The sequence below is a fragment of the Medicago sativa genome, chromosome 2 (genome assembly GCF_051527215.1).
Source record: "Medicago sativa cultivar Bolivia chromosome 2, Bolivia_mono, whole genome shotgun sequence".
Lineage (NCBI taxonomy): Eukaryota > Viridiplantae > Streptophyta > Magnoliopsida > Fabales > Fabaceae > Medicago > Medicago sativa.
Window position 1 is genome coordinate 79333572 of NC_140750.1, and position 24565 is coordinate 79358136.

The 24565-nt window shown below is 32.8% G+C and overlaps 3 protein-coding genes across 17 annotated transcripts; 2 read left to right on the forward strand and 1 right to left on the reverse strand.

Annotated features, from left to right (window-relative positions):
* Positions 1 to 2574: 2574 nt before the first annotated feature.
* Positions 2575 to 11297, forward strand: GLYR2 (glyoxylate reductase 2). 13 transcript variants are annotated; one of them, XM_085747133.1, is made up of 15 exons: positions 5367 to 5887; positions 6685 to 6777; positions 6894 to 6951; positions 7028 to 7636; positions 7735 to 7816; positions 8485 to 8550; positions 8674 to 8749; positions 8827 to 8882; positions 9522 to 9606; positions 9759 to 9819; positions 9997 to 10049; positions 10149 to 10219; positions 10319 to 10391; positions 10535 to 10639; positions 10723 to 11297. In XM_085747133.1, the coding sequence occupies exons 5-15, from the start codon at positions 7779 to 7781 to the stop codon at positions 10891 to 10893; spliced, it is 855 nt and encodes a 284-aa protein (XP_085603259.1). In that variant the 5' UTR covers positions 5367 to 5887; positions 6685 to 6777; positions 6894 to 6951; positions 7028 to 7636; positions 7735 to 7778; the 3' UTR covers positions 10894 to 11297. The 13 variants fall into 13 exon arrangements, with proteins under 13 accessions (XP_085603248.1, XP_085603259.1, XP_085603256.1 ...); XM_085747130.1 differs by having other exon boundaries at positions 5367 to 6777; XM_085747135.1 differs by having other exon boundaries at positions 5367 to 6777; positions 7048 to 7636.
* A 591-nt stretch (positions 11298 to 11888) lies between these two features.
* LOC146951167 (disease resistance-like protein DSC1) lies at positions 11889 to 18883 on the reverse strand. Of its 3 annotated transcripts, none has more exons than XM_085747136.1 (5): positions 18210 to 18883; positions 14669 to 15773; positions 14231 to 14527; positions 12504 to 14110; positions 11889 to 12359 (listed from the first exon to the last, which is right to left on the reverse strand). In XM_085747136.1, the coding sequence occupies exons 1-4, from the start codon at positions 18695 to 18697 to the stop codon at positions 12515 to 12517; spliced, it is 3486 nt and encodes a 1161-aa protein (XP_085603262.1). In that variant the 5' UTR covers positions 18698 to 18883; the 3' UTR covers positions 11889 to 12359; positions 12504 to 12514. The 3 variants fall into 3 exon arrangements, with proteins under 3 accessions (XP_085603262.1, XP_085603264.1, XP_085603263.1); XM_085747138.1 differs by having other exon boundaries at positions 17599 to 18883; XM_085747137.1 differs by having other exon boundaries at positions 16848 to 18883.
* Positions 18884 to 20263: 1380 nt separating this feature from the next.
* LOC146951168 (uncharacterized) lies at positions 20264 to 20752 on the forward strand. Its single transcript, XM_085748720.1, has one exon. It carries the CDS (start codon positions 20264 to 20266, stop codon positions 20750 to 20752), a length of 489 nt encoding a protein of 162 aa, XP_085604846.1.
* The last annotated feature ends 3813 nt before the right edge of the window (positions 20753 to 24565 follow it).

The following is a 24565-nucleotide window of genomic DNA, read 5'->3' on the forward strand; positions in this document are numbered from 1 at the left end:
TGTGTGATACTTACATATATTCTACAGGAATTTGTAACCAACTAAGAGGAAGCAACTAGTCTTCTTGGTCTGAAAATGTTTCATTGACATGCAATCACATCATTAACTAGGACATATTGTTTTATTTTTCAAATAAAAAAAAATTGCTTTTCCAATTATTGATTTTAGCTCAACAAAAAATCATCATCACTTATAAAAGCAAAAGAAATGAAGGACCTTTAAAACCTCGTCCAAAGAGTTTTTTGTTGAATTTGGCTGTAAAAAATAAATACCCAAGGTACTTATTAAGACCCATACTTAAAACTTAATTTAGAATCATCCAGATAATCCCAACCTCTCTGATCTTTTTAATTGTATTGTTTTCAACAACTTAAAAGATCTAAGACAGTTGGGAAGATCTGAACAACATCTAATCTCATGCGCGAACAGAGAAGGTATTCAGTGGACAAAGACATAGGTCTTGATGAAAACTTTGCCTGGTATCCTCTTATCCAGTTAAGCATTTCTATCTATAGCAAACGGTGCTATTTTATAGGAAATTTACAACTCTATTCCTCACAACTCTACGTTGTGGGACTTAATGTTTGAAAGCTTAAAACTGAAAATTAGAGCATTATGCTGTCTGTCAAGTGATTTTTAATCTATTCTATTATTGAGTATTGACAATTATTCACAAGTGTCGGGCTTATTTTCTTTTCTATTTTATTATTAGATGAAGCCTTGTTAATTAAATTAGTATTAGTGGTTCTTTTAAAAACAATACATATATACATAAAAAAAAAAAAAAAAAAACAATATATATAGGGGCTGCTAACTTACACCTACCTAAAAATATTAATGTGCAAGTTAGCAACCTACACCCACTTTATTATTTACTCATTTTTATACCCACTTATATTAAGGTGCAAGCAGGGGCGAATGCTTGTACAATCAAGGGGTAGCTATGGCTACCCCAAAAAAAAAAAATTATTGAGATTGTAGGTATATTTTTATATTTAGCTACCTCTAATAATATATATTTGGCTACCCCAAGTTTGATTTTAGGTGCAATATATATATATGACCACCTCGTAAAAATATTGTTAGCTTCGCCGCTGGGTGCAAGTTAGCAACCTTCACTAATTTACACTCACTTTCATCATTCCAAATATTGTTTCCTTAAAAGTTTGTATTTATTACATGTTTTGTACCTTAAGCATGTCATTGTCTTTTTTGTTTCTTTTTTTAAGGATTTTTTTAAAGTTAGTTACAAAATTGTCCTTCTATTTAAAATTAATTAGAATATAAACAAAATGGTGTTTTAGTAAATTATAAGTGGGTGCATCTTCCTAACTTGCACCTTAGTGTTTTTAGGTGGGTGTAAGTTAGCAGCCCCCTGTGCGTGTGTGTGTGGGCGCGCGCGCGCGTGTGTGCGTGTGCGCTCTCTCCGTGTGTGCGTGTGCGCTCTCTCCTCAACACTCATTCTTTCATGGAGAATGTTAACCGGTGCTCCAAGGGCATTGGTTGAGCATCCAAACCAAGCAAGTGTTTATGAAAAAATTGCGTTATCATCACTTAATCAAATGTGACAATCCTATATTTCAAGATAAAATCAATGTATGCGCGCATCATTTTTAGTGAAATCTATTTTGAAAGTGTGAGTACTGGATAATACTTAGGTGACAGTATGGTTGGTGACATTGGCCAACCACAGTGTCACAAGTGTACAAAGAGAAAAAAAATATTGTAAAAGAAAAAGAAGAAAGACACTTGTGACATTGTGGTTGGCCAATGTCACAATGTCATCATCAACCACAATGTCACCTAAATGATACCCGTGAGTACCACCTTAATTTAACCCAATATAAAAGTGACTGTTGAAAAAGAATATTGGAAACAGAATGTTACTAGCTTTATTAGAGAAAACCTTTGTTTTGACTATCTCATTCTGAGAAGAAAAAAAAAAACCTTTGTTTTTTCCTTATAGCTTACTATATTGATTTTTTTTCTGTTGGTTTCTAATTTATTGATTTAGTATTGTATCACAAACTTTAAATTTAGTTAATTATATTAATTATATATTTATGTTCACACTTATTTTTTCAAATAATTTATTGGTTTATCTCACACATTTTAAATGTAAAGAAGTGTAAGGTTCGAGACTCAAACTTTGATGCCTACATAATATTATCTTTGCATTTACCAATCGTGTTGAGCTTACAAGACACAAGTTTATAAACCTTTATTATGATGATTTGATATATTAGTTTTAGCATCATGTATAAAAAAAACACATTTTAATTTTATGTTTTTTGTTAATAAATTTTTAGGGTGAGAGGATGGTGCCTCAATCTAAAATATAGAAGACCTTCAAACTCAAAGAGATGTATTTATCTTTATTTATCTTCAAAGATTTTTTTGTTTTGTTTGAAATTCAAGATTTTTTTTACGACTAGACCAATTTTTTTTTTCTTTTGACAAAGACTAGACCAAATTTTTGGAGTTCACATTTTAAATTTAAATATTGAGTAAAACCATATTTTAATAATAATAATAATAATAATATATTTGGTCTTTGCTTTTCCTTTTGGTAGTGTCATCTATCTATCTATAGTCTATCCATCTTACAGGAAGAAGAACACAGGAAGGATGAGTAGTATGGTGAACTGCAGTCAGTTTGTGACTACAATGCGCTCTGCCTTTTCCCTTCATCACTTCAACTCTCCGCGCTTCTCTCGCCACATTTCCAATGTTTCTGCTTCTCAACAACCCCAAGGACAAGGTATTATAGTTTACTTACTGTACTAGTAAGATACCCGTGCATCCGCACGGGTACCCGTTGGGGGTGGATGATTTATTTTAATTCCGTAATTTTTATATAATATTTATCAATGAATATTAGTATCATTGACAATTTGTCTCATGTTTATGTATCAACAATAGTTTATTACGTGTCTTAATTTTTTTATTTTTCTATCAACGACAATATATTAAAATTGTATCGATGACAATTTACCCCGCGTACAATATTTATGTTATAATTTGCTTTGACAACAACTTATCATGACTATTTTCAAATTATTCCCAGGTTTAATAATTAGTTCAAAATTTTAATCATTGACTTGTCCTGTGTTTTATAATTATTTTAAAATTTGGATCATCGACAACTTGTTCTGTATAAATTAAATTCATAAATATTTTTTTTTGAGCATAAATTCATAAATATTATAAAATTTGTGTTTAAAAGTATATTTTTAAATTTTTATCACAACCAACTTATCCAGTGTATACTCCCTCCGGTCACATTTATAAGCAAAAATACACTTTTTAGGTTCATTGAATACATAATGTATTTGACCTATATATTGATCAAATACATTAAGAATTGAATGAATCTAAAAAATGTTTTTTTGCTTATAAATATGACCGGAGGGAGTAATAATTATTTCAAAATTTGTGTTTTGTAAATATTTTAAAATTTGTATCATCGATAACTTGTCCCGTGTAAATTAAAATAATAAATATTATAAAATTTGTATCAGAGGCCATTTGGCCCATGTTTAATAATTATTTTTATATTTTTACCACGAACAACTTCTCCTCTATATAATATTTATTTTAAACTTTGTATCAACGGTAATTTGCCCCGTGTTTAAAATTATATTTTAAATTTGTGTTTTGTAAATATTTTAAAATTATAATCATGGACAACTTGTCTGGTGTAAATTAAACTAATAAATATTATAAAATTTGGCTACTTGGCCCATGTTTAATAATTATTTTAAAATATTAATCAAGAACAACTTGTCCCATGTATCACATTTATTTTAAAGTTTGTATTAACAAAAATTTGTCCGGTGTATATTAATTATTTTTGGATATTTATCAACAACTATTCAGGTGTATAATAATTATTTTAAACTTTGAATAAAAAAAAACTTGCCCCATGTTTAAAGTATATTTATTAATTTTTTTATCACGGACGACTTGTCCCATGTATGATAATTATTTCAAAATTTTAATCATAGACAACTTGTCTTGTATAAATTAAAATAATTAATATTATAAAATTTGTATCAACGGCTACTTGGACCTTGTTTGATAATTATTATTAAATTTTTATCAGAAACAACTTGTCTCGTGTATCATATTTATTTTAAGCTTTGTATCAGTGATAATTTGTCCTGTGTATATTAATTATTTTAAATTTTGATCAAAAACAACTTCAGGTGTATAATAATATCAACTTGTGACGACTCTGCCCGTGAATAATAATTATTTGAAAAGTTTAGCAGTGATAGTTTGTCCCGCGTATAATAACTATTATATAATATGCATTTTTCTCATGACTTGTCCCATATATAATAATTATTTTAAAATTTATATCAATGACGACTTGCTTCATGTATTATAATTACTATATAGATTTTTTTAATTTTTGGTAATGACAACTCTTCCAGCATGTAATGCATTCAAACATAAATTATTTTACATTTAGTTTATTTATCTATAAATAATTTAATATTGCAAATTCATTGAAAATCGATTATTATTATTGCAGAACCGATTACGTACACAAAGAAAATAATAATATGTGAGATATATGACATACTCCATCCTTTACAATTATGTCCTCTAATTAATATTGTGTACACTACTTTCAAAGTATTTATTCTACTTTTGTGAAAAACACATCAATAGTTATCAGAAATAATTTTTGTTTACAAATTTATTAGAGGAATTATTAAAAGGGTTATGTCTTTTGATAATTTTTTGCATTTCTTAATATGTGTGTAGAAATTTTAAATGACACTCATTTTAAAACCGAGGAATACGACATTAAGAACCGTCTTTTGTTACCCCCTAAAAAAAACTTTGTCTCACATCACTTGCACCACCAAAATTATGGAATAATTTCATAAAAATCTTTTGATAATTAAGAAATGCAAACAAACTAATTTTTTTTGTCCTTTACTACGGTCTCCACTTGCACCACTAATCACTCCTTTAAATATTTAATTTCACATCACATTTACTTTTGTAAATATTTAATTTCACTCCTTACTAAATCTTTCTTAAATTAATGTTTTGTAATAAATATCTACTGTTATTGTAACCAAAAAATATCTACTGTTATTAACCATATCCTTAACATGTTTTTAGATAATTATTTGTTACAGTTATTATTGAGAAGTGGAAAGTCTCATTTATCTGGTATTATACCCTCTCTCACGTGAAGTGCATCAGCTCCCATCACTCTTTAATTTTTCATCTTTAAAGTGAAGAGTTCCTCCATCTAAACCACTCACTAATGTTTGGGCCGGGTACAACAATAGACCAAAGCCCAATTTAATAATAAACCCTAATCCCATTTGTATTAGCCCCCCATCACTCATTTTCTTTCATACGGCCGCCGCATCCTTTCTCTCCCACACAACCACTCGTTTATTAATTTTTTCCTCTCACTTCAGCAATCAATCTTAGAAGCTCTCCTCTAACATTCTTCATATATTCCTTCCCCTTTATAATTCTATTAAGTTTATTTTCAGATCATATAGATTTGTGAACATCTCAAACCACCACTTTCACACCAAGATCTCGGCCAACATAGACAACCTTTCGAAAAATTATCATCCTAAAAAGACTATCCTCCATATCCTCTAAAAAATCACACAAAAAAGGTCAAAATTCGAAATTCTTGTTTTTTCCCGACGACCACCGTAGCCGGAAATTGCAGCCACCAGTGTTATGGTCCGAAATTCCACCAGTGTTATGGTTTGAAATTTGGGTTGGTTTCTTCATCAGAGTCATGTTCTGTACATCTTCCCATTGCATGCAACAACAACACCAACAATAACAACAATCAAAAGATGAAATTTGATATGGTTCTGTTTAATTTTCCAGAGATGTAAGGCTTATTTTTTAGATCAATCAATCTGTTTTAACTCTTTTAGATCTGATACTACTGGTATTATTTTGGTAATCCTTGTATTGGATCTTTGAGAAAAATATTTCTTTTTGATTTTCCTGCAAATTCGTTGAAGACTTTTCTTTTGAAGTTTTTTTTTCTCGCAGAAATCATGTAAATAGAAGACTTTTTTGAATGTAAATATTAAGACTTTTCTTGCTTTTTTTTGTTTAAAATATTTGGTAGATGACACTTTTCTTGAACCCAAATCATAAAGATTTGATTTTTAGAACAAAGAAGAAATTATAAGATTTAGTGTTCTATTTTGTTTAAATATTTTACATGCAAAATAATAAGTTCTCATTTAGATCTGCAGTAATGTAAAAAAGATAAAAAAAAATTAGATCAGAAGCAAGTTATTTTTTAATTTTTCTAGATCCATTATGTGTATTTATTTTGGTTCATACAAATGTTTGTCATTTTGAAAAATACAATTTCATTTGTAAATCTATATATTGTTTATACATGTTTGTATTTATTTTCTCATCTTTGTTTTTTTTTCCTACACGGTGAACAATAATTTTTTTTGTCAAAACATAAATTTCGTTTCAATTGTTAGTTTTATGTTTTGACAAAAAACATTAAATTTGTAGAAAAAAAGTATGTAGTTTTGGCTGTTGATAAAAAAAAAAAGTGAATTTAAGTTGGGTCCTCCTATTTTTTACTTGTATCCTCATACTTAATCGACATATTTCTTTTCTCACTCTTTCTTTTATGCATTAAAAAAAACACTACAGAATAAGTGATTTACATTAGCATGAGTTCTTCAAGTGTGATATTCTATCCCAGTTTATACATAATGATGATAATACAATTCCAAAAAAAATTAGGTAAATCTTAAATTTTGTTGCCTATTGCTATTAAAAAAAATTATTCATGGTGATATTCAATTTAGAAAACTCTCTTAGTTGTTACTTTTGATCATATTGTTCTTTCTCTTTGATAGTGATATTCTTCGTGTCTATTTGTTCTGTGTTATTTCTGCAGAAGAAAAAAAATGAAGGGTAAGTTTGCAAAAATATAAAGGCAGAACTTTATTATAGTTTGGATATGAATGTTGTTTGATATACTTTGAAGTAGAGTTTGTTATGTTTGTGCAGTTGAAAAATAGAAGAAAGTGAACTTAGTTTAGTTTAACATGATGATATGAAGGACATAAAGAAGGAAGAAGACATGGTTGCAAAGAGAAGGAAGAAGAAAGAAGAGTTGTTTTTGTTACCTTACATTTCCTTTACATTTGCTGCAAAATAAGAAAGTGAAGATTAAAAAGATAGAGTAGATGATGAAACATATAGATAAGAAAAAGTGAGAGAAGAAAAATGAAAGAACAGATTTGTAAAAGTATTAAATCTTATAGAAAAGAGTTTTGAAATTTGAAATTCAAATGTGAGAGTTTTCCCCCAAAACTTGATAAAGCAAGTGGACATGTGAACTCTTAGATGTATTGGTAGAAGTGCATATTGAATTGATGTTTTGGGTCAGACTTGGGAATTCGAAAAAGTGAATACTATTTGGTCTTAGTAGTCAGCATGAAACTGGAAAAGAAATTTGAAGTGCAATGAAACAAAAAAAACATAACTTGGTAGTTACATGACATCATTTTAGTAAAGATAGGTCATTTAGTTACCAAAAGCAATATTAAGACTTCTTTTACCCCTCAATGTTGAACGTGGCATCATTAGAGGATAGGTTAGTTTGGTTTTTTCCACAACATATGATTTTCTTATATTAAGAGGATTCCCTTCAAATTCAAATTCATTTCACGATTCAATGATTTCTGTTTTCAGGGATTGACACCCCTCCACGGGTTGGTTTTTTGGGCCTCGGTATCATGGGCACCCCAATGGCTCTAAATCTCATCAAAGCTGGGTATGTATGATGTATCACATAAAATTAGGTGTTGAACTAGCTTATGAAAAAGATAAGCTATAAGCTCAAATGCTATAAATTAGTAAAAAGACGTTATAAACTCACGAGAAAAATTGTTACCAACCAAATATGTATGTTTTGGTCATATGAGTTTATAAGCTATTTGTTCGAAAATTGACCTTGACAAACAAAGACTATATCTACTTTAAGATAAGTCTTCTATCTAGTAACATGTGGCAGCAGTGGCGGAGCTAGAAAAAAAAGCTAGGGTGGGCCATTAAAATTAACCATTGAAAAATTGTTTAAAGCCTCGTAAAATAGACCTATAATTGAATTATTTAAATTTTCGGGTGGGCCACTACATCACTTTGCAGGAATTTGGATCAACCGAAACCTAAAACCGACATAAAATTGTATAAAAGCTCGCAAAATAGACCTATAATTGAATTATTTAAATTTTTCGGGTGGGCCACTACATCACTTTGTGGGAATTTGGATCAACCGAAACCTAAAACCGACACAAAATTATATAAAATCTCGTAAAATAGACCTATAATTATTGATTTTTTAAATTTTGGGGTGGGCCGTGGCCCACCTCAGCCCATGAAGGGCTCCACCACTGTGTGGCAGAATTCTCCTAATTCGTTCTCAAAATTTTCCTGTTGTAGAGTTGATCTCACTGTTTGGAATAGGACCAAGAGCAAATGTGATCCTCTAATCAGCTTGGGAGCCAAGTATGAATTCATCTTTCCATTACTTACACTTGAAAAAAAATAAAACTTTACATTTTCAAAGACATTTGACATGAACAGAAGATATGCTATAAATTTTGAAAGTTTGTGCATTTGTTTCTGCAGATATAAACCTTCTCCCGAGGAAGTAGCAGCATCTTGTGATCTCACGTTTGCCATGCTTGCTGATCCTCAAAGTGCTGTGTGTATATTTCTGTATAGTTTTTAAATCTTATGGATAAGTCATGAGCTAGTTATATTTGTTTTATTCCATATCAGGTGGATGTTGCTTGTGGAAAGCATGGAGTTGCTAATGGAATCGGTCCAGGAAAAGGGTGCTATATTTAAATTCAAAGTTCCAAAGTATCTTCAATATGTTCCTACAATTTGATAGACATTAGGATTTCAAATGAATATTGATGCTTGTATATGTCCAATACAACAATTCTTCCATCTTTAGCTCTCTCAATATGCCTTATCATCTTATTATTGAAAATTTTCGCACTAGTTTGATTATTGTCTTTGTCTATCCATAGTTGTCAAGAGTAAAGACATTGCATATATTTCTTCGCATTATAATGTCTGCAAGCCACATATCATCGTTTCTTTTTGAACGTAATGACATGATAGGAAGATACTGTGTTCAAGTGTTTCGTATATGTTTTGATGGTCCTGGGTTTGTTTGGATTTGCTTGTTTGAACTTATCTGCTGGCATAAGCACTTGTGAGACTGTTTGGAAGAGCCTATGAAAACAGCTAGCTTATGGCATGTGCACAATTTATTTTAGCTCACGGGCTCTCCAGAATAGCTTATGAAAAAACTTATATCTTATATGAAAACATTTTTACTTTATTTAATCATTTGTTTTAGAAATAGGTTATGAATGAGCACTTATATGACAAACTCTTATGCTACAATCCCGTAATTAAGCTGTTTATCCAAACAGGGCCTTAATATCTATATATATTTTCAGATACGTGGATGTTTCAACTGTTGACGTGGACACTTCTAAATTGATTAATGGGCACATAAAATCCACTGGAGCATTATTTTTGGAGGTGAGGTTGTTTGTATTTTCCCTATCTATTCTCCATGAACATGCAGGGTACTCTTTAATTTGGATATGAATTATTTCTTGCATGATTTAGTTGGATGGTTAGATGAATATGTAAGTTGTAACACCTGTGAAGCCATTTCTGTGTAACTACAGGCTCCAGTTTCAGGTTCCAAAAAGCCAGCAGAAGATGGACAATTGATATTTCTTACAGCAGGTGAATATTCTTCTTCAAGTACTAATAACTAATTAAATTTGGTCTGGGAAAGGAGTTGGTGAAGGATTTTTTTTACAAGCAGAGAATTCAACTAGGATGTGTCTTGTACTAAGTTGCAGCATTGATTCCAATAGCTACAGAAACTAAGATAATGTATTTTATTATATAATATTTCAGGCGACAGAAATCTTTATGAAACGGTTGCTCCGTTCTTGGACATCATGGGGAAAGTACATATATCCTGTCCTCCATTAAAAAAGAATATATGATCCTTCTTCCAAAGCAAACAATTAATTCATATAATGTGTATGCTTTATGCTTCAATGCAGTCTAAATTTTACCTTGGCAATGTTGGAAATGGAGCTGCAATGAAGCTTGTTGTCAATATGATCATGGGCAGGTCCTTTAAAATTTGTCTCCTGTTTCTTTGCTTCTATTTGACCTTGTGTTGATGATTATGTTGACATTATTTCTTTCTCTCTTTTCCATTGGTTTATAGTATGATGGCATCCTTTTCTGAAGGTTTGCTTCTGAGTGAGAAAGTTGGGCTAGATCCAAAAGTACTAGTGGAGGTATTCAGTTATTCGCTAGTTCACAAAATAAAACCTATAGTGCATGGTGTGTTTATGTCGGAGTCGGTTGGTGCTTAGTAGGACATGGGTACTGAAATAACTATTCTAATATATGGGGCCCTTACGAAATGGAAATTTTGCAGGTAATTTCACAAGGTGCCATTAGTGCTCCAATGTACTCGATGAAAGGCCCATCCATGATACAGTCAAATTATCCAACTGCATTTCCCCTAAAACATCAGCAGAAGGCAAGTAAATGTATATTCTTGTTTGATAGTAACTCTCAAATACCAGTATTAGTTTTGCTCTCACACAGGATTAATGGTGACAGGATCTAAGACTTGCCCTGGGGTTAGCAGAGTCTGTTTCCCAACCTATTCCGATTGCAGCGGCTGCTAACGAATTATATAAAGTTGCAAAATCACACGGCTATAGTGATGAGGACTTTTCAGCTGTCATTGAAGCATTAAAATCCAAATTTCAGCACTCAGAAAACCAGTGAGGCTCTTATGAGACAGTTTCAACTTCAAGTTGACTTGAAATCAAGTATAGACAGATTGTAAGACTAGTCAATTTAAATCCAATTCCCAAAATGTAGAATTTATACTTGCAACTCCCAGAATGTGTAGAATATACACAGAGAGAATGGAGACTCGAGAGCGTGACATCTGCCTAATGAAAACTGATTTTTCTTGTTGGTATATGTAGACTTCCCTTTTCCTATCAGAGAGCTTTTTCGGAGATGGTCAAGTCATTTGGTCTCATCTTCTGTATGAAATTATGAAGTCTGAATACTTAAAAATTGAAAATTTATTGTACTATATCAGAACATTGACACTCCCCGGTTACTTCTCATTACATATCCCAATTCCCAAAAGTATCCAATATTTTTTATTTTTTATTAAATTTATGGATACACTGTGTGGTACTTGTCTTGTCAATACTTCCTGATACTCCAAGAATACTTCTTGATACTCAGACAGGCAATTTTTCTTATGGTCTTTGTTGAGTTTTTCTACCCATGTTTTTGTTGATATCATAAATTAAAGGTAAAATATCGCTTGATATTGTCAGAAACTTCAGGTAATTTGTTAAGTAACTACTAGTATTTGTTTGTAAAATGCACTGGCCACGTTGCTAATAATAAGCAGAATCAACCATGTTGCTAATGCACTGACACATTAAATACACTTCATATTTGCTTATAAACAAAATACACCTCATTTTTTTTTTAATACGTGAAAAAAATTGTAAAATGAGTTTATATACTAAGAGGCGGAGATACATAGTTATCGTCATGCGAAATTTGGTGTTAGCCTCAACTGATTAGTTGTTTGTTTGGTTGGTTTGTTTTGCTCAACTAATAAGATTATATTTTGGCCTTGCACTTCTGACGATGATTTTCTTTTTTATTAGATAATTATGCTGAGAAATAAACCATGTTCCTAGACTAATTCCAAGAAAATCTAGCATAGAAGATTTAACTGCTACCAAAGGTTGCATGAAAATAAAGAAAATTCGATAAAGGAAAATGATAAAGTAGAGACCTTTTTTTTTTTGGATTGATTGAGCTTATTTACAATGCCTTTTTTTTTTTTATATATAATATTACAATGAACTAAGAAATCTACATTAACCTTGTTTGCCATGTACTTGACCCTCTAACTCACATATTACATCATACAAAATCATCGCCAACACTAGTAATAATATAGATAACTACCTCATCAGCAAGGTGACAACCCAAAATTGCTTGGTCAACTAAGTTACTAGCTTCCATATGAACCTACCTTGTCCTCCATGACCCCATTCTCAAGGGTCTGAACTCTGAACCTTCATGCATGTACCAAACTTAGACAGATAATATCCTCTGCACAGTGCCCATGCAACTAAGTTGAGAGCGAAAGTCCAAAATGTTGCGGCTAACCATAGGCCCCTGTTGGTCGGTCGGTCTACCTATTCTCACCCCTAGATACGGATAAATTGTATAAGTTACAATTTATTTTATTTTTTTTAAAAGTAGTGAAAATATTTTATCGTAGTAGCAACCAACATATATCAATGTGCTTAAAAATGATATCTAGAAAAAGAGAAATAGTGATTTTATTATACCTTACAAAAAATCACAAGAACAATATATCTTTCAAGCCCTGTGTTGCACTCTTCCAAATTCCAGTTTGAAAGGGTGGAAAGAATTTCTTGCATGGTTGTTTTGGACCCAGTTTTTCTTTCTTATCATTGCACTGAGCTGACCTTTCATTTGCTATAGATTGCAATGTCATTTCCAACTCTAATTCCATTTGTTTAATGAAATCAAAATATTCTGTATCATATATTGGACAGACTCCACACCCTCTTATCATATTATTCTCCCTCTTTTTCCAAGTATTTCCACTTTGAGCAAAGAACTCAAATGAAACCTTTGGAATATAACTGGCCATGAGTTCATCCATGTTTTCCTTTTCATGTTCACTGTTTTGCAGGCAACACAATTCATCATACCACATAAAAATATGGTCAGAAAAAAACTCAGAGGAATGTATGCTAGTCCATGTATCCATGCTTCCAAGGGAGACCTTTTCGCCATTACCAGTTTCCAAGTAACAATCACATCCAATGAAATTTTTATCGTCTGATGGTAGCTGACCAGAAACGACGCAGAAGATGAAACCAGCAAACTTGGATTTTGGAGCAGAAGAGAAATCAACAGTCACTGAAGCCTCTGTTGTTCTGTACATCAACCACTCTGGAACTTTACTTCCTGGGTAGATCACATCAACTGGACCATCAAGAAATTTGCTTCCTAATGTTGAGAGATGATTATATGCCAATTTCTTCATGTTTACTTGAGCATTTACTTCAATAGCCCTGAGTGAAAGTTCATCCAAGTTAACACAGTTCTGGAATTGTGTGTGTAACTTATATGCTTGTAGTTGTAGTAGATCAGAAGCATTCCAATTGAACATTACAGTCACTAAAGACGAACAATTAGTAGCATATAACTCTTTTAGTGATGGCGGAAGCTCTGGAATATTTTGAAGCCTCCTGCAGCCCTTTACGTCAAGCTTTTCCAGCTTAGAAAGATGCTTGATGCTTGCAGGAAATCTCTCAATATCAGTTTCTTTTAGTAACAACTCCCGCAACGATGATAGCAAGCTGATGTTGTCTGGAATTTCGGATAAGTTACGACATTCTTCCAGCTTTAACGTTTCTAAAGAAGCTAAACCGCTAAGTAGGATATGAAGATTTGACGCATCAAGTTGTGTGCATCCATGAACATAAAGAGCTCGAAGTGATCTCAGGTCGATAACTTCGTTTGGAAGCTTGTTTAGGCTCTTGCAGAAATCGAGAGTCAATGTTTCGAGATTTTTGAGACCACCAATTGATGAGGGCAATTCATTGATAGCTGTTGAAGATAAAGCTAAGTCTTTCATATTATCAGATGTCACTGAAAAATCTTCGAGTCTTGAGCAACCACTGAGGAAGAGATCGCGAAGGGATCGTAAATGGGTATCACTTCGAAGACTGGTAAGCGCTTTGCAGTCAAATAGGTTCAGTCGCACAAGCTTGTTGAGACGTAAAATTGAAGGATGAACATTAAGCAAACTTTTGCAACCAAAGAGTTCTATTTCTTCAAGATTTGAGGCCTTTGAAAAATCAGGGAGGTCTAGCAGATATTTGGAATAACTGAGGTCAATTTTCTTTAAATGCTGAATATTCTGTGACAGATAAAAGAGAGACATCACATGAGTAAAAATCCTGTAAATACAGAATCACATATTTCTGGAATTTTAATCACAACAAAAACTATATCTTATACATGGTATATATATCAATACCTGGATCCCATCCCAAAGTTTTTCCACTCGGCTCCAAGTCAATTTTAGCTCAACAAGATTTTCTGCACAAAAAGACTGAGGCAAGGATTTCAAAGGGTAACTAACCCATTGAAAAAGCAGTAGGTCATTTGGTAAAGATTCAAGACCCTGAGGAAGATACAGGATTTTCTCATCGCCATAATGTTGGGTAAATTTAAGAAATTTTAACTGCTGCATCCTACCAAAGACTTGAGGACTTAAGTGCAGCTCATCAAATTTGGAGACGTTCAGAGTTATGCTTTTAATGGCTTTAGTTCCCTGGAAGGATAACAAGATAAAGTAAACATAGAATGTGAAATATTATTATTTAAGACAAGAATTCTTGCACAGAAGAAATATTATTATTTAAATGATTGATTTGAAAGATATATTTGAGCATAATTATTAGTCTTTACTTACCGTGTTATTTGTCAATACTTGATGAACATCATTAGGATCCCATAACCTACTGCGTTTCCCAGGGTCTTCAACACATTCTTCTAGAACAATCTCCCAACCCATTTCTTGTATCAAATCATGCATGGATACAATTGATCTTCCAGAGCCCTTGGCTTCAATTATAAGGGCTTTATCTTTAAGGACTCTTAATCCAATAATTGTTGAGAAACCACAGGCATCAAGCAGAGCTATTATCTGTTGCACTTCATATCCTTTCAAAAGACATGCAATATACAAAAATATGTTTTTCTCTTCTCGATCAAGTCTATCATAACTCAATCTCAATACATTCTGAATTTTTGCATGAGGCATTTTCTTCAGTTTCTGCAATTGACTCTCCCATTCAATTTTGCTTTTACCATAAAGAAAAGAACCCAAAACTTTCAAAGCTAATGGATTTCCATTAGCATAATGAATAACCCTTCTTGATAGCTCAATCCACTCCATGTCAAGACAGCCATGTTCAAAGGCATTCATGATGAAAATTTTAATAGCATCGTCAGACTGCAATGCCTTGGCCTCATATGTACAATTGACTCTTTTACCGAGCACTTGCTTATCTCTGGTTGTTACAATGATTCTACTGCCAGATCCAAACCAATCAAGTCCTCCAACTAAATTCTCTAAGTGCTCTAAATCATTGATATCATCAAGAACAAGAAGAACTTTTTTACGAGCCAGCCTTCTCTTAACATAAGGGGGAACTCCATTAGGTGTACCAATATGAAGATCATTTTCCTTTAGCAATATAGAGAGAATTTTATTCTTCAGATAAATCATTCCATGCTTCTCTGATTCTTCTGTTATGTTTGCCATAAAGCAACATCCTTCATATTCAAAACAAAGACGGTTATACACTGCAGCTGCAAGAGTTGTCTTGCCAATACCGCCCATACCCCAAATGCCAATGACAAGAACATCTGCAGTTGAATCTAAGCATAACAATGACTCCAAATCTGCAATCCTTTCTTCAATTCCAACAAGATCTGTTAACTCACTTTGGTACATCAGATTCAACTTGGATGACAAACATTTGACAATTTCTTCTATAAGCTCAACTTCATCCCTATACAACAAGAAAAAAGATAATGTTTATCATGTTTAATGCCATTATTAGTAATTTTAACAGCTGGCCGTACAACACAGGTAACATTTTTTCATCATGCATAAAAAGGACAAACTTTAGCTGGAAACCATCATGCCCATATTCGGTTTTATCACTTGAATATACATTAAATTTCAAAATGATATAGAAACTAAATTTTGTATGTAATTCTATTTGAAAGTAATATATTATGTGTTGTAAATATAAAGTAACATATAACTTAAAACTATAGTGTTGTAAATATAACTATTTTTAAACACATTGAATTCTTAAGAACCAAATTGGTGTTTTTCATTTATTCATCTCTGTATTTTTTTGTTGGGGACTGATCTGGGATATACTAAGTTTTTCTTGCTTTGTTGACAGCTTGATGAAATCCGACATTGGAAGATTTTCGAAAAAGTGACCAACAAAAAGTATGAAATTAGTAACAAAGGACAGTAGCCTAAAACAACTGAAAGGAAAAGCCAATATTCAACCTAAAATTTATAGGGACAAAATAATTGGGTTAACATCATGAGGTAATCTGTTGCAACAAAAGCATAAATCACCAGAAAGTCAAGTGCGCAAGAATCAAAGAACTTGAAATTGAAAATACATAAATTATCAAAGATCAGAAAACAAAAACAACACCAAGAAATGTGCTCTAATCTACATCCACGTCAACCAATATTATTGATTATCAATATCTCTTTGGAGGGTATTGGGTCTTTTCCCTATTCTAACTCCTAACAACTAGGTCCTGGGTCTTTTCCCTCATCTCTCAGTGAAACAAACATTACTTTGTCCAAATTTGATATCATTAAGGCATATGATCGAGTTGAATTGTACTATTCCATACTTGTAAACTTTGTGCAGAAGGTCTTTCTTCTATATTCACCATGCTGCTACTACTAGATGTGGTGACACTCATGGCATAAAAGTTATTAGAGTTTTATAAAATAGTCAGAAATTTGCCTCTACCCACAGACATAAATATTAAAAGTAAAGTGTGTGTGTGATATGCGAAGAAGATGAAGAATCTGAGTTCCATACCTTCAATGAATAATAAGGAATGATGCTAGATATTTTTTATGGCTTCTTCATTTCAGTCTTCTCTTACGAATAAGAAGGTGAGAACCCTTTGTTTATTATTAAGGGTCCCGGCAAGACGGCAGAAATACTATTCTTTCAATCATGGACATGTGGAGGGAGCTTCTTATTCTTAATTATGTTTAATGAAAAAATTTATTTGTACACTTATCCACTTATTATACACTTTGTTTGACAGAGAAAGAAATAGAGTAGATGATGTGATGAAAATAAGATAGGAAAAAAAATGAAATGTTCAATGACAATTGAGATATTAGAGATGTACAAACTACAAAGTATCATTGTTGATGTTTAATAATCGTTGAGTGTAAAGTATAATGGTTTCTTTATCAAACTCCGTGGTGAATCATATTAGGCGTCAAACAAATGTAATGTTTAATAATCTATGCGATGTAATGTTTTGCACCTTCTTTTAATGTTAGCTCTTTTGATGTTAAGGGTTCTGGCCCTCTCCAGGTCTTTTATAGTATTTCTTTGCTTGATCAAAAAAAAAAAAAAAATAATGGTTTCTTTATCAAACTCCGTGGTGAATCATATTAGGCGTCAAACAAATGTAGCACGCTTAAGAGTTAAGAGTATTTTTAACTTGTGTTGAGTATTTTGATTATCTTCTTTATTGTGTTTTGAGTGTATGTTTAGTATCACGGTGAATTTATTGATGAAAGTCAACTTAGTTGATAAGGAGTTGACTTACTCGACATCTCGTGGATTCAACTCCCGCAGTTAATGTGATGGTCTCTTTCATGGATGATATGGAAGTACCTCGGTATGAGTTTGAGATTTGTCATGACTTTGGTGAGTGTCTGAAACCCAACTCATCTTAACTTTTTTTAATCGTGAATTTCTCGAGTCAACATAATTTTACAAACTCCTCCATCAAATCACTTTGTAAAATCAATGGGAAGGAAAAATATGGTTATCCAAATTTGAATCCGAGATTCTTCATAAAAAAAATTCACCTTCAAACCACTAGATTGTAATAAGGAAGACAACTATTAATTAATAGATCAAATGTATATTGTTGTAGGTATATCATATCAAATCATCGACTTGTTAAAACAACATCCCTTGAAGCACTATATCTCCAACAATAGACCAAGACACTACATCTCCAACAAAACTTTAAGCACTGAGGTTATGAATCACATTTTTTATGTCTTTCATTTAGATCAATATTTTGCTTTCGGACTAATCTAAGCTTGTTTTCATTACTATAAAAGATGTAAGTGAATATATAGTTTCTAAATTTAATAATAAACAATAGAATGAAAATATCAAACAAGGGATATTAGCAAAAGGAGTTACCCATATTTTGATGAATGAAATCCAGAAAGATTAGCAGCTATAGTCAAAGCAGACTTCCAATTTTGCACCTTAGCTAAAATTCCTTTATTTTTTTCATGTTTAGCTAATGAATCACCATAACTCCCTTTTTGATGCCTCACATCCGTTGGATTAACATTGTAGAAAACAGGGATCACAACTTGTTTATTTCTAGCCATACATTCAATAATTTTGACAAGCTCTTCCAAGCACCACTTAGAAGAAGCATAGTCTTTGGAAAATATTATCAAAGACATAAGTGATCCTTCAATGGCTTTGACAAGTGCTTGTGATATTTCATCTCCTCCTTCAAGTCTATCATCTACATAGGCATCAACTTGTTTCTGCCTCAGTTCCTTTCTCAAATGGCCGAGAAAACCATGACGTATGTCTGTTCCTCTAAAGCTTATGAATACATCATATTTTATTGGAGGAACATGAGAAGAAGATGATGATGATGAAGTTGCCATTCAATAGTCTACTATGCAAAATATGAGATATGCAAAATAAATAGTTTTAACTATAGGAATAATGTATATATATGATAAAAAGAGTGATATATATCTATATTCCTTGATTTGATGCAACGATTGGTTTAAGACCCAAAAATATGAAATATGGTAAAGGATTGCAAGATAGAATATGTCTTAGTTTCTGAGAATTGAGATGGTTTCGCTGCAATTTCTAGGAAGTGTTAGATAGATCTGTGTCTAAAGATTTGTTCTGGAGTCAATGAACAGCCCCACCACCAAAGCAAGATGTGGACTGGACTTACTATTACAAGTCTTCTCTCCTGTCATGTCATCGACGTGAGCTTAAATTTAGACTCGTAAAATAAATACTGTAAATATTATATTATATTATATTCTACAACAAATCTATCATCTATCTCTATCAAATTCACTTAGAGCATCTTTAGTGCAGGTGAACTAATGGCTTGATTCTTTATAGTTTACATTGTTTATACTTCACTTGCATTGGAGATGGATGATGTGGCATGGTGGGTGAACTAATATTAGTTCACGTGAACTATACAACACACGGTGCTCTATCTCTTTTTGAACTACCAATTACCATTTTTTATTATTAAAATATTGAAGTCTTGGAGAGGGAATGGTAATAAAAGAACAATGTAGTAGTAGTACCATTTTATAAAAAAAGCCAACGGTAATAATTTTACAAAAAAGCCAACGGTACCATTTTTGAACTAGCAATTACTACCTTATTTTATAAAAAGCCAACGGTAATAATTTTACAAGAACCAACGGCAATAATTTCTCTAATTTTTATCTTCCTATAAATTAGTGTAGTTACTACCTCATATTTTTTTACACACAATTTCACCTTCTACATTTTGTTCTCTTGTTGTCTTTTAATCTCCAATCATATCTGAATTTTTTTTTTTGTCAAATGGATCACAACCAATGGAACCATTACTATAATTATATGCAAACCCCAATCGGTGATGGTTCTCAAAATTTTCAATCTTTTACGTATCCACGACCACCACTCCCTAGCAGTGACGGTTCTCAATATCCCCAACCTTTTATGTCTCAAAACCCACGACCTTGTATGTTTCAATCACCGCCATTAACTGCCGGTGACGGTTCTCAAAATCCACGACCTTTTATTTTTCAACCACCTAGCGTAGAACTGGAATCACCAATTGAATCCACTACAGATTCTCAAGTGCCAGTGTACTCGACTCAGGTTGGTCTAGAAAATGTTACTTCCACGGAAGAAGGAGAGCGTTCTAGCCAGAAAAAACAACGTTTCAGGTTCTCAGATGAAGAAGATAAATTGCTTATTCAAACAACATTTCCAAAGATCCAATCGTGGGAGTTGACCAAAAAGCAGATAGCTTTTGGGGTAGAATCAAGGATGGCTATGACAAATATCGTGGGAGACTCATAGCGAGGGAGTGGTCCACACTCAAATCTCGATGGCATTTGTTGAATAGACATTGTCATTGGTTTTGCGGCTCTTACAAACTAGCTGTTACTAACAAGAAAAGTGGGCAGTCTGAGTCCGACATCATGGATGATGCACATATGCTTTTTGTACAAGTACGTAAAATACGTTTCACAATGGAGCACGCGTGGCGGTTGTTGAAGGATGAACCTAAATGGAAGGGAGAAGCAATGAACAACTCTTCAAAGAGATCAAAGACATCATCTACTGGGACATACTCATCTACATCTAATCCAGAAAATCCCATTGATTGTTCAGAATACAACAATGCATCTCAAACTGACCGTCCGATGGGGCAAAAAGCGGCAAAAAGGAAGGGAAAGGGAAAGGCATCTCCATCTACAACACCCATTGTGGATTTGTCTAGCATCGAAAATGTCTCGGAAAAGAAACTAGATGTGTATAATAAAATAGCTGAAGCAAGGTTGGCAGAGAGCATACCAAAGTTGTATGAAATTATCATGATGGACAAATCAAAGATGGATGATGAGCAACGTCATGAGCATGAAGAAGTTTGTAAAAGTATCAAGGAGAAGTATTTCAAGAGAAGTTAGGCATATTGATTGTAATGTCGTGATTATTTTAACTTTGTCATAATTAATTGTAATGTTAATTTTATATTTATGTTTCAAATAAATTATGATGTTGTAAAAACTAGCCGTTGTTATCACATTCATGTTCACATTCACGTGGCTTAGAAACAAGGCATATGGATCTTTCATGCTTCATGGCTTAAAAAATAGTTTAATATCACATTCACGTAAAAAAAGCAATGCATTATTATTTCAGTTTTGGGTTAATAAATTAAATAAAAAGAAATTTAAACTATGATATGATGTTATTAAAAACTAGCCATTAAAAAACTAGCCGTTAAACTAGCCGTTATTAAAAACTAGCCGTTAAAAAACTAGCCGTTAAAAAACTAGCCGTTAAACTAGCCGTTATTAAAAACTAGCCGTTAAAAAACTAGCCGTTATTAAAAAGAAAATAGCCTATATATACATGTGTTCTTCCATTCTCCTAAAACTCACAACTTCTCCCATTCTCCTAAAACTCACAAATTCTCCCATTCTCCTAAAACTCATAACTCCTCCAAGTTTATTCTCCTATCTTCGATGGATCCAAACATTGAATGGGATAATATTTGGAATGAAGTCATAGATGATTGCCTCAACGACAACAGCGAGGAAGAGGTGATAAGGTTAGTACGTGAAGCACAACAACAAGCCAACAATACAAGTAAGCAAAGAAAAAGAAGAACACTCATAGATCGAAGTCGTGAAGAAGGGCATAACCGATTATTCAATGACTACTTCTCTGAAAATCCTGTATACACAGAGGCTCAATTTCGACGAAGGTTTCGTATGCGAAGACATGTGTTCCTTCGCATCGTTGAAGCCCTTGGTAATCATGATGAGTACTTTCAAAGAAGGATTGATGCAGTGGGTAGAAAGGGACTTTCACCATTGCAGAAGTGCACTGCTGCTCTTCGTATACTAGCATATGGATCACCAGCTGATAGTGTCGATGACTATGTACGCATCGGTGAAAGCACTACATTGGAATGCTTAGACAGGTTTGTAATGGGCGTGTGCACAATTTTTGGTGATCAGTACATGAGAAGGCCAAACAATGAAGACATTGCACGTCTATTACAAATTGGTGAGGCACGCGGCTTTCCAGGTATGTTGGGTTCAATAGATTGTATGCATTGGGAGTGGAAAAATTGTCCTGTCGCATGGAAAGGTCAATTTTCCAGAGGTGATCATGGTAAACCGACAATCATGCTTGAAGCTGTGGCATCTCAAGACTTGTGGATTTGGCATGCATTTTTTGGCACAGCGGGTTCTAACAACGATATTAATGTGCTAAACACGTCTGATGTGTTTAATGATGTTTTAAATGGTCAAGCTCCTAGAGTGCAATACACAGTGAATCGAACTACTTATCATATGGGGTACTACCTGGCAGATGGCATTTATCCGGAGTGGGCAACATTTGTCAAGACTATTCCTATGCCGCAAGGAGAAAAGAGAAAGTTATTTGCCCAACGACAAGAATCAGCACGAAAAGATGTTGAGCGGGCATTCGGGGTGCTCCAAGCCCGATTCGCAATTGTACGTGGCCCAGCGCGCGCTTGGCATGTGAATACAATGAAACACATAATGTTAGCATGCATCATATTGCATAACATGATTGTTGAAGATGAGAGAGACACATATGTTGGTAATTTTGACTACGACCACGTTGATAATGATTTGACAACTGAAATATCTACTGGTCCTGATCCCAATTTGACAACATTGTTTGAAAGGATAGCTCATGTTCATGAAAGGCAAAACCATCGCCAACTTCAAGCAGATTTGGTGGAGCATATTTGGGAGCGATTTGGTCATGAGAATAATGAAAATTAATTTGTCTTATTTTACATTTCGGTTAAAATGAAATTTGTTGCTTATTTTTATGTATTATTTTGAATTTCAATAAAAAAACGTAGTTTTTATGTATTATTGTTGTGTCTTCGTATCATTTTTAATTTTAATATTATATATTTATCATTATTTACAACTTGTTTTGGTAAAATTTATTGAAATAATTTTTCTGCAACTTTAATAATTAATATTTTTAAAATTTTAATTAAAATATTTAAATTAATATTAATTCGGAATCAAAACTAATTACAAATAAAAAAATATAAACATGTGGGGTCAAGTTTGAGTTCTTTATAAACAATCACCATTAAAGTAAAAACTACTTAAATCTACTATAAATTCCTTAAGTCCTACTTGGCATCTTGGCCCCACAAAAAGTAACTTAGTTCACCCACTTTAGTTCACCCCATTAAAGATGCTCTTAGGGTGTGTTTGGTTCCGAGAAGAAAATAAGAAGAGAGAAATATGTGAGAGAGAATGTAAGAAGAGAGAAAAAGAGGAGAAATAGAGTAGATTTGATGTGTTGTTTGGTACAAAAGAAGAAGAGAAGAAATAGGAAAGAGAGAAGTGTTATTATTTTTGGATGGTCAAAAATACCCTTGAAACAAAAGATATGTTAAAGAACCAATCTAATGTAACAAAAAAAATTCAATTAACTTCTCCCCTCTAAAAACTGGGAAATACTTCCATGACATTGCTTGGGTGTCATTGGTGCCATTGGTGCAATCCTGGGCGTTGATGTGTGTTGATGGGTGTGGGGATGTGTGTGTGTGGTGGAGATGGCACCAATGGCACACAACTATGGCACCAAAGTGGAACCCTAAAAACTGTATTCAATTAACTTCAGTTAATATATAATTCAATTAAATTAACACAACTAACCTCGATTAAGTTAATTAAAATAATTAATTGCTAGTTTAGTAGTAATATAATAGTTTTAATATTAATTTAACTCAATTAAATTCATTACTTAACCTATTCCCCCAGGAAAATACTTGTGTGGATCAGAGACCAAGCCCTATTTCTTGGTCACAACCAAAGAAATGGAAGAGAAGAGAGAGAAGAGAGAAGAGAGAGAAAATGGAAAAAGTAAAAAAAGAAGGAAAAAACTATGTGTGTGACCAAACCCATTCCTTGGTCCAAGTCCACACAAGTCTTTCTCATTCCCCCAACCCCACAAGTTTTCATCACCACAATTTGTTTCCTTCCTCAGTCAGTAGCCTTTGTAGCTTCAGTTTCGCTGGGCCTTTTTATTTTTTTGATACTTCACATTCTCATTCAGTTAATTGCAACTGATTTGAGCTTTGGTTTGAATAAATTAAAATTTAAATTTAAAACACCAACATGTTGCTTGGATTTATAAAGTGAGAACTACTATGATCTAATAGGAAGAATGTTTGTTAATAGATATACCATTCAGGCATTCACCGATCTTTACTATGTTGTCTTCTCTGTTACAAGTCATCGTCTTCTTCAATGGTGCTTTTCTCATTTTGCTGGTTGCAAACAAGGGCAAAATTGGAAAGTTAAAATTTGGAACACTCTCTCCTCTATTTCTTCGCATAAGTGGGACGATCCTGAAAACTGTGGGACCCACGTGTTTTATGTCACTCTCGCCTATCTCTTCTCTCTGCCAAACAGGAGAAATGCTCCACTTCTCTTCTATCTCTCTCGCTTCAACTTCTCTCACGCCTAATTCTTCTCTACCAAACAAGCCAAGTAAGGGGCTTTATTTCATGGGATTTTAAAAGATTTTTTTAAAAATCAAAAAGTCTTGTGGTATTAAATTAAGATTTACTTAAAATATAAATAAATTTTGTGGTATTTAATTAAGACAATTAAGATTTTTTATGGGTAACAAAATCCTGATATTATTTTCTAACTTATAAAATGTTTTTTTTTCTTCAGGGATCTTATAAAATGTTGTATTCAAAA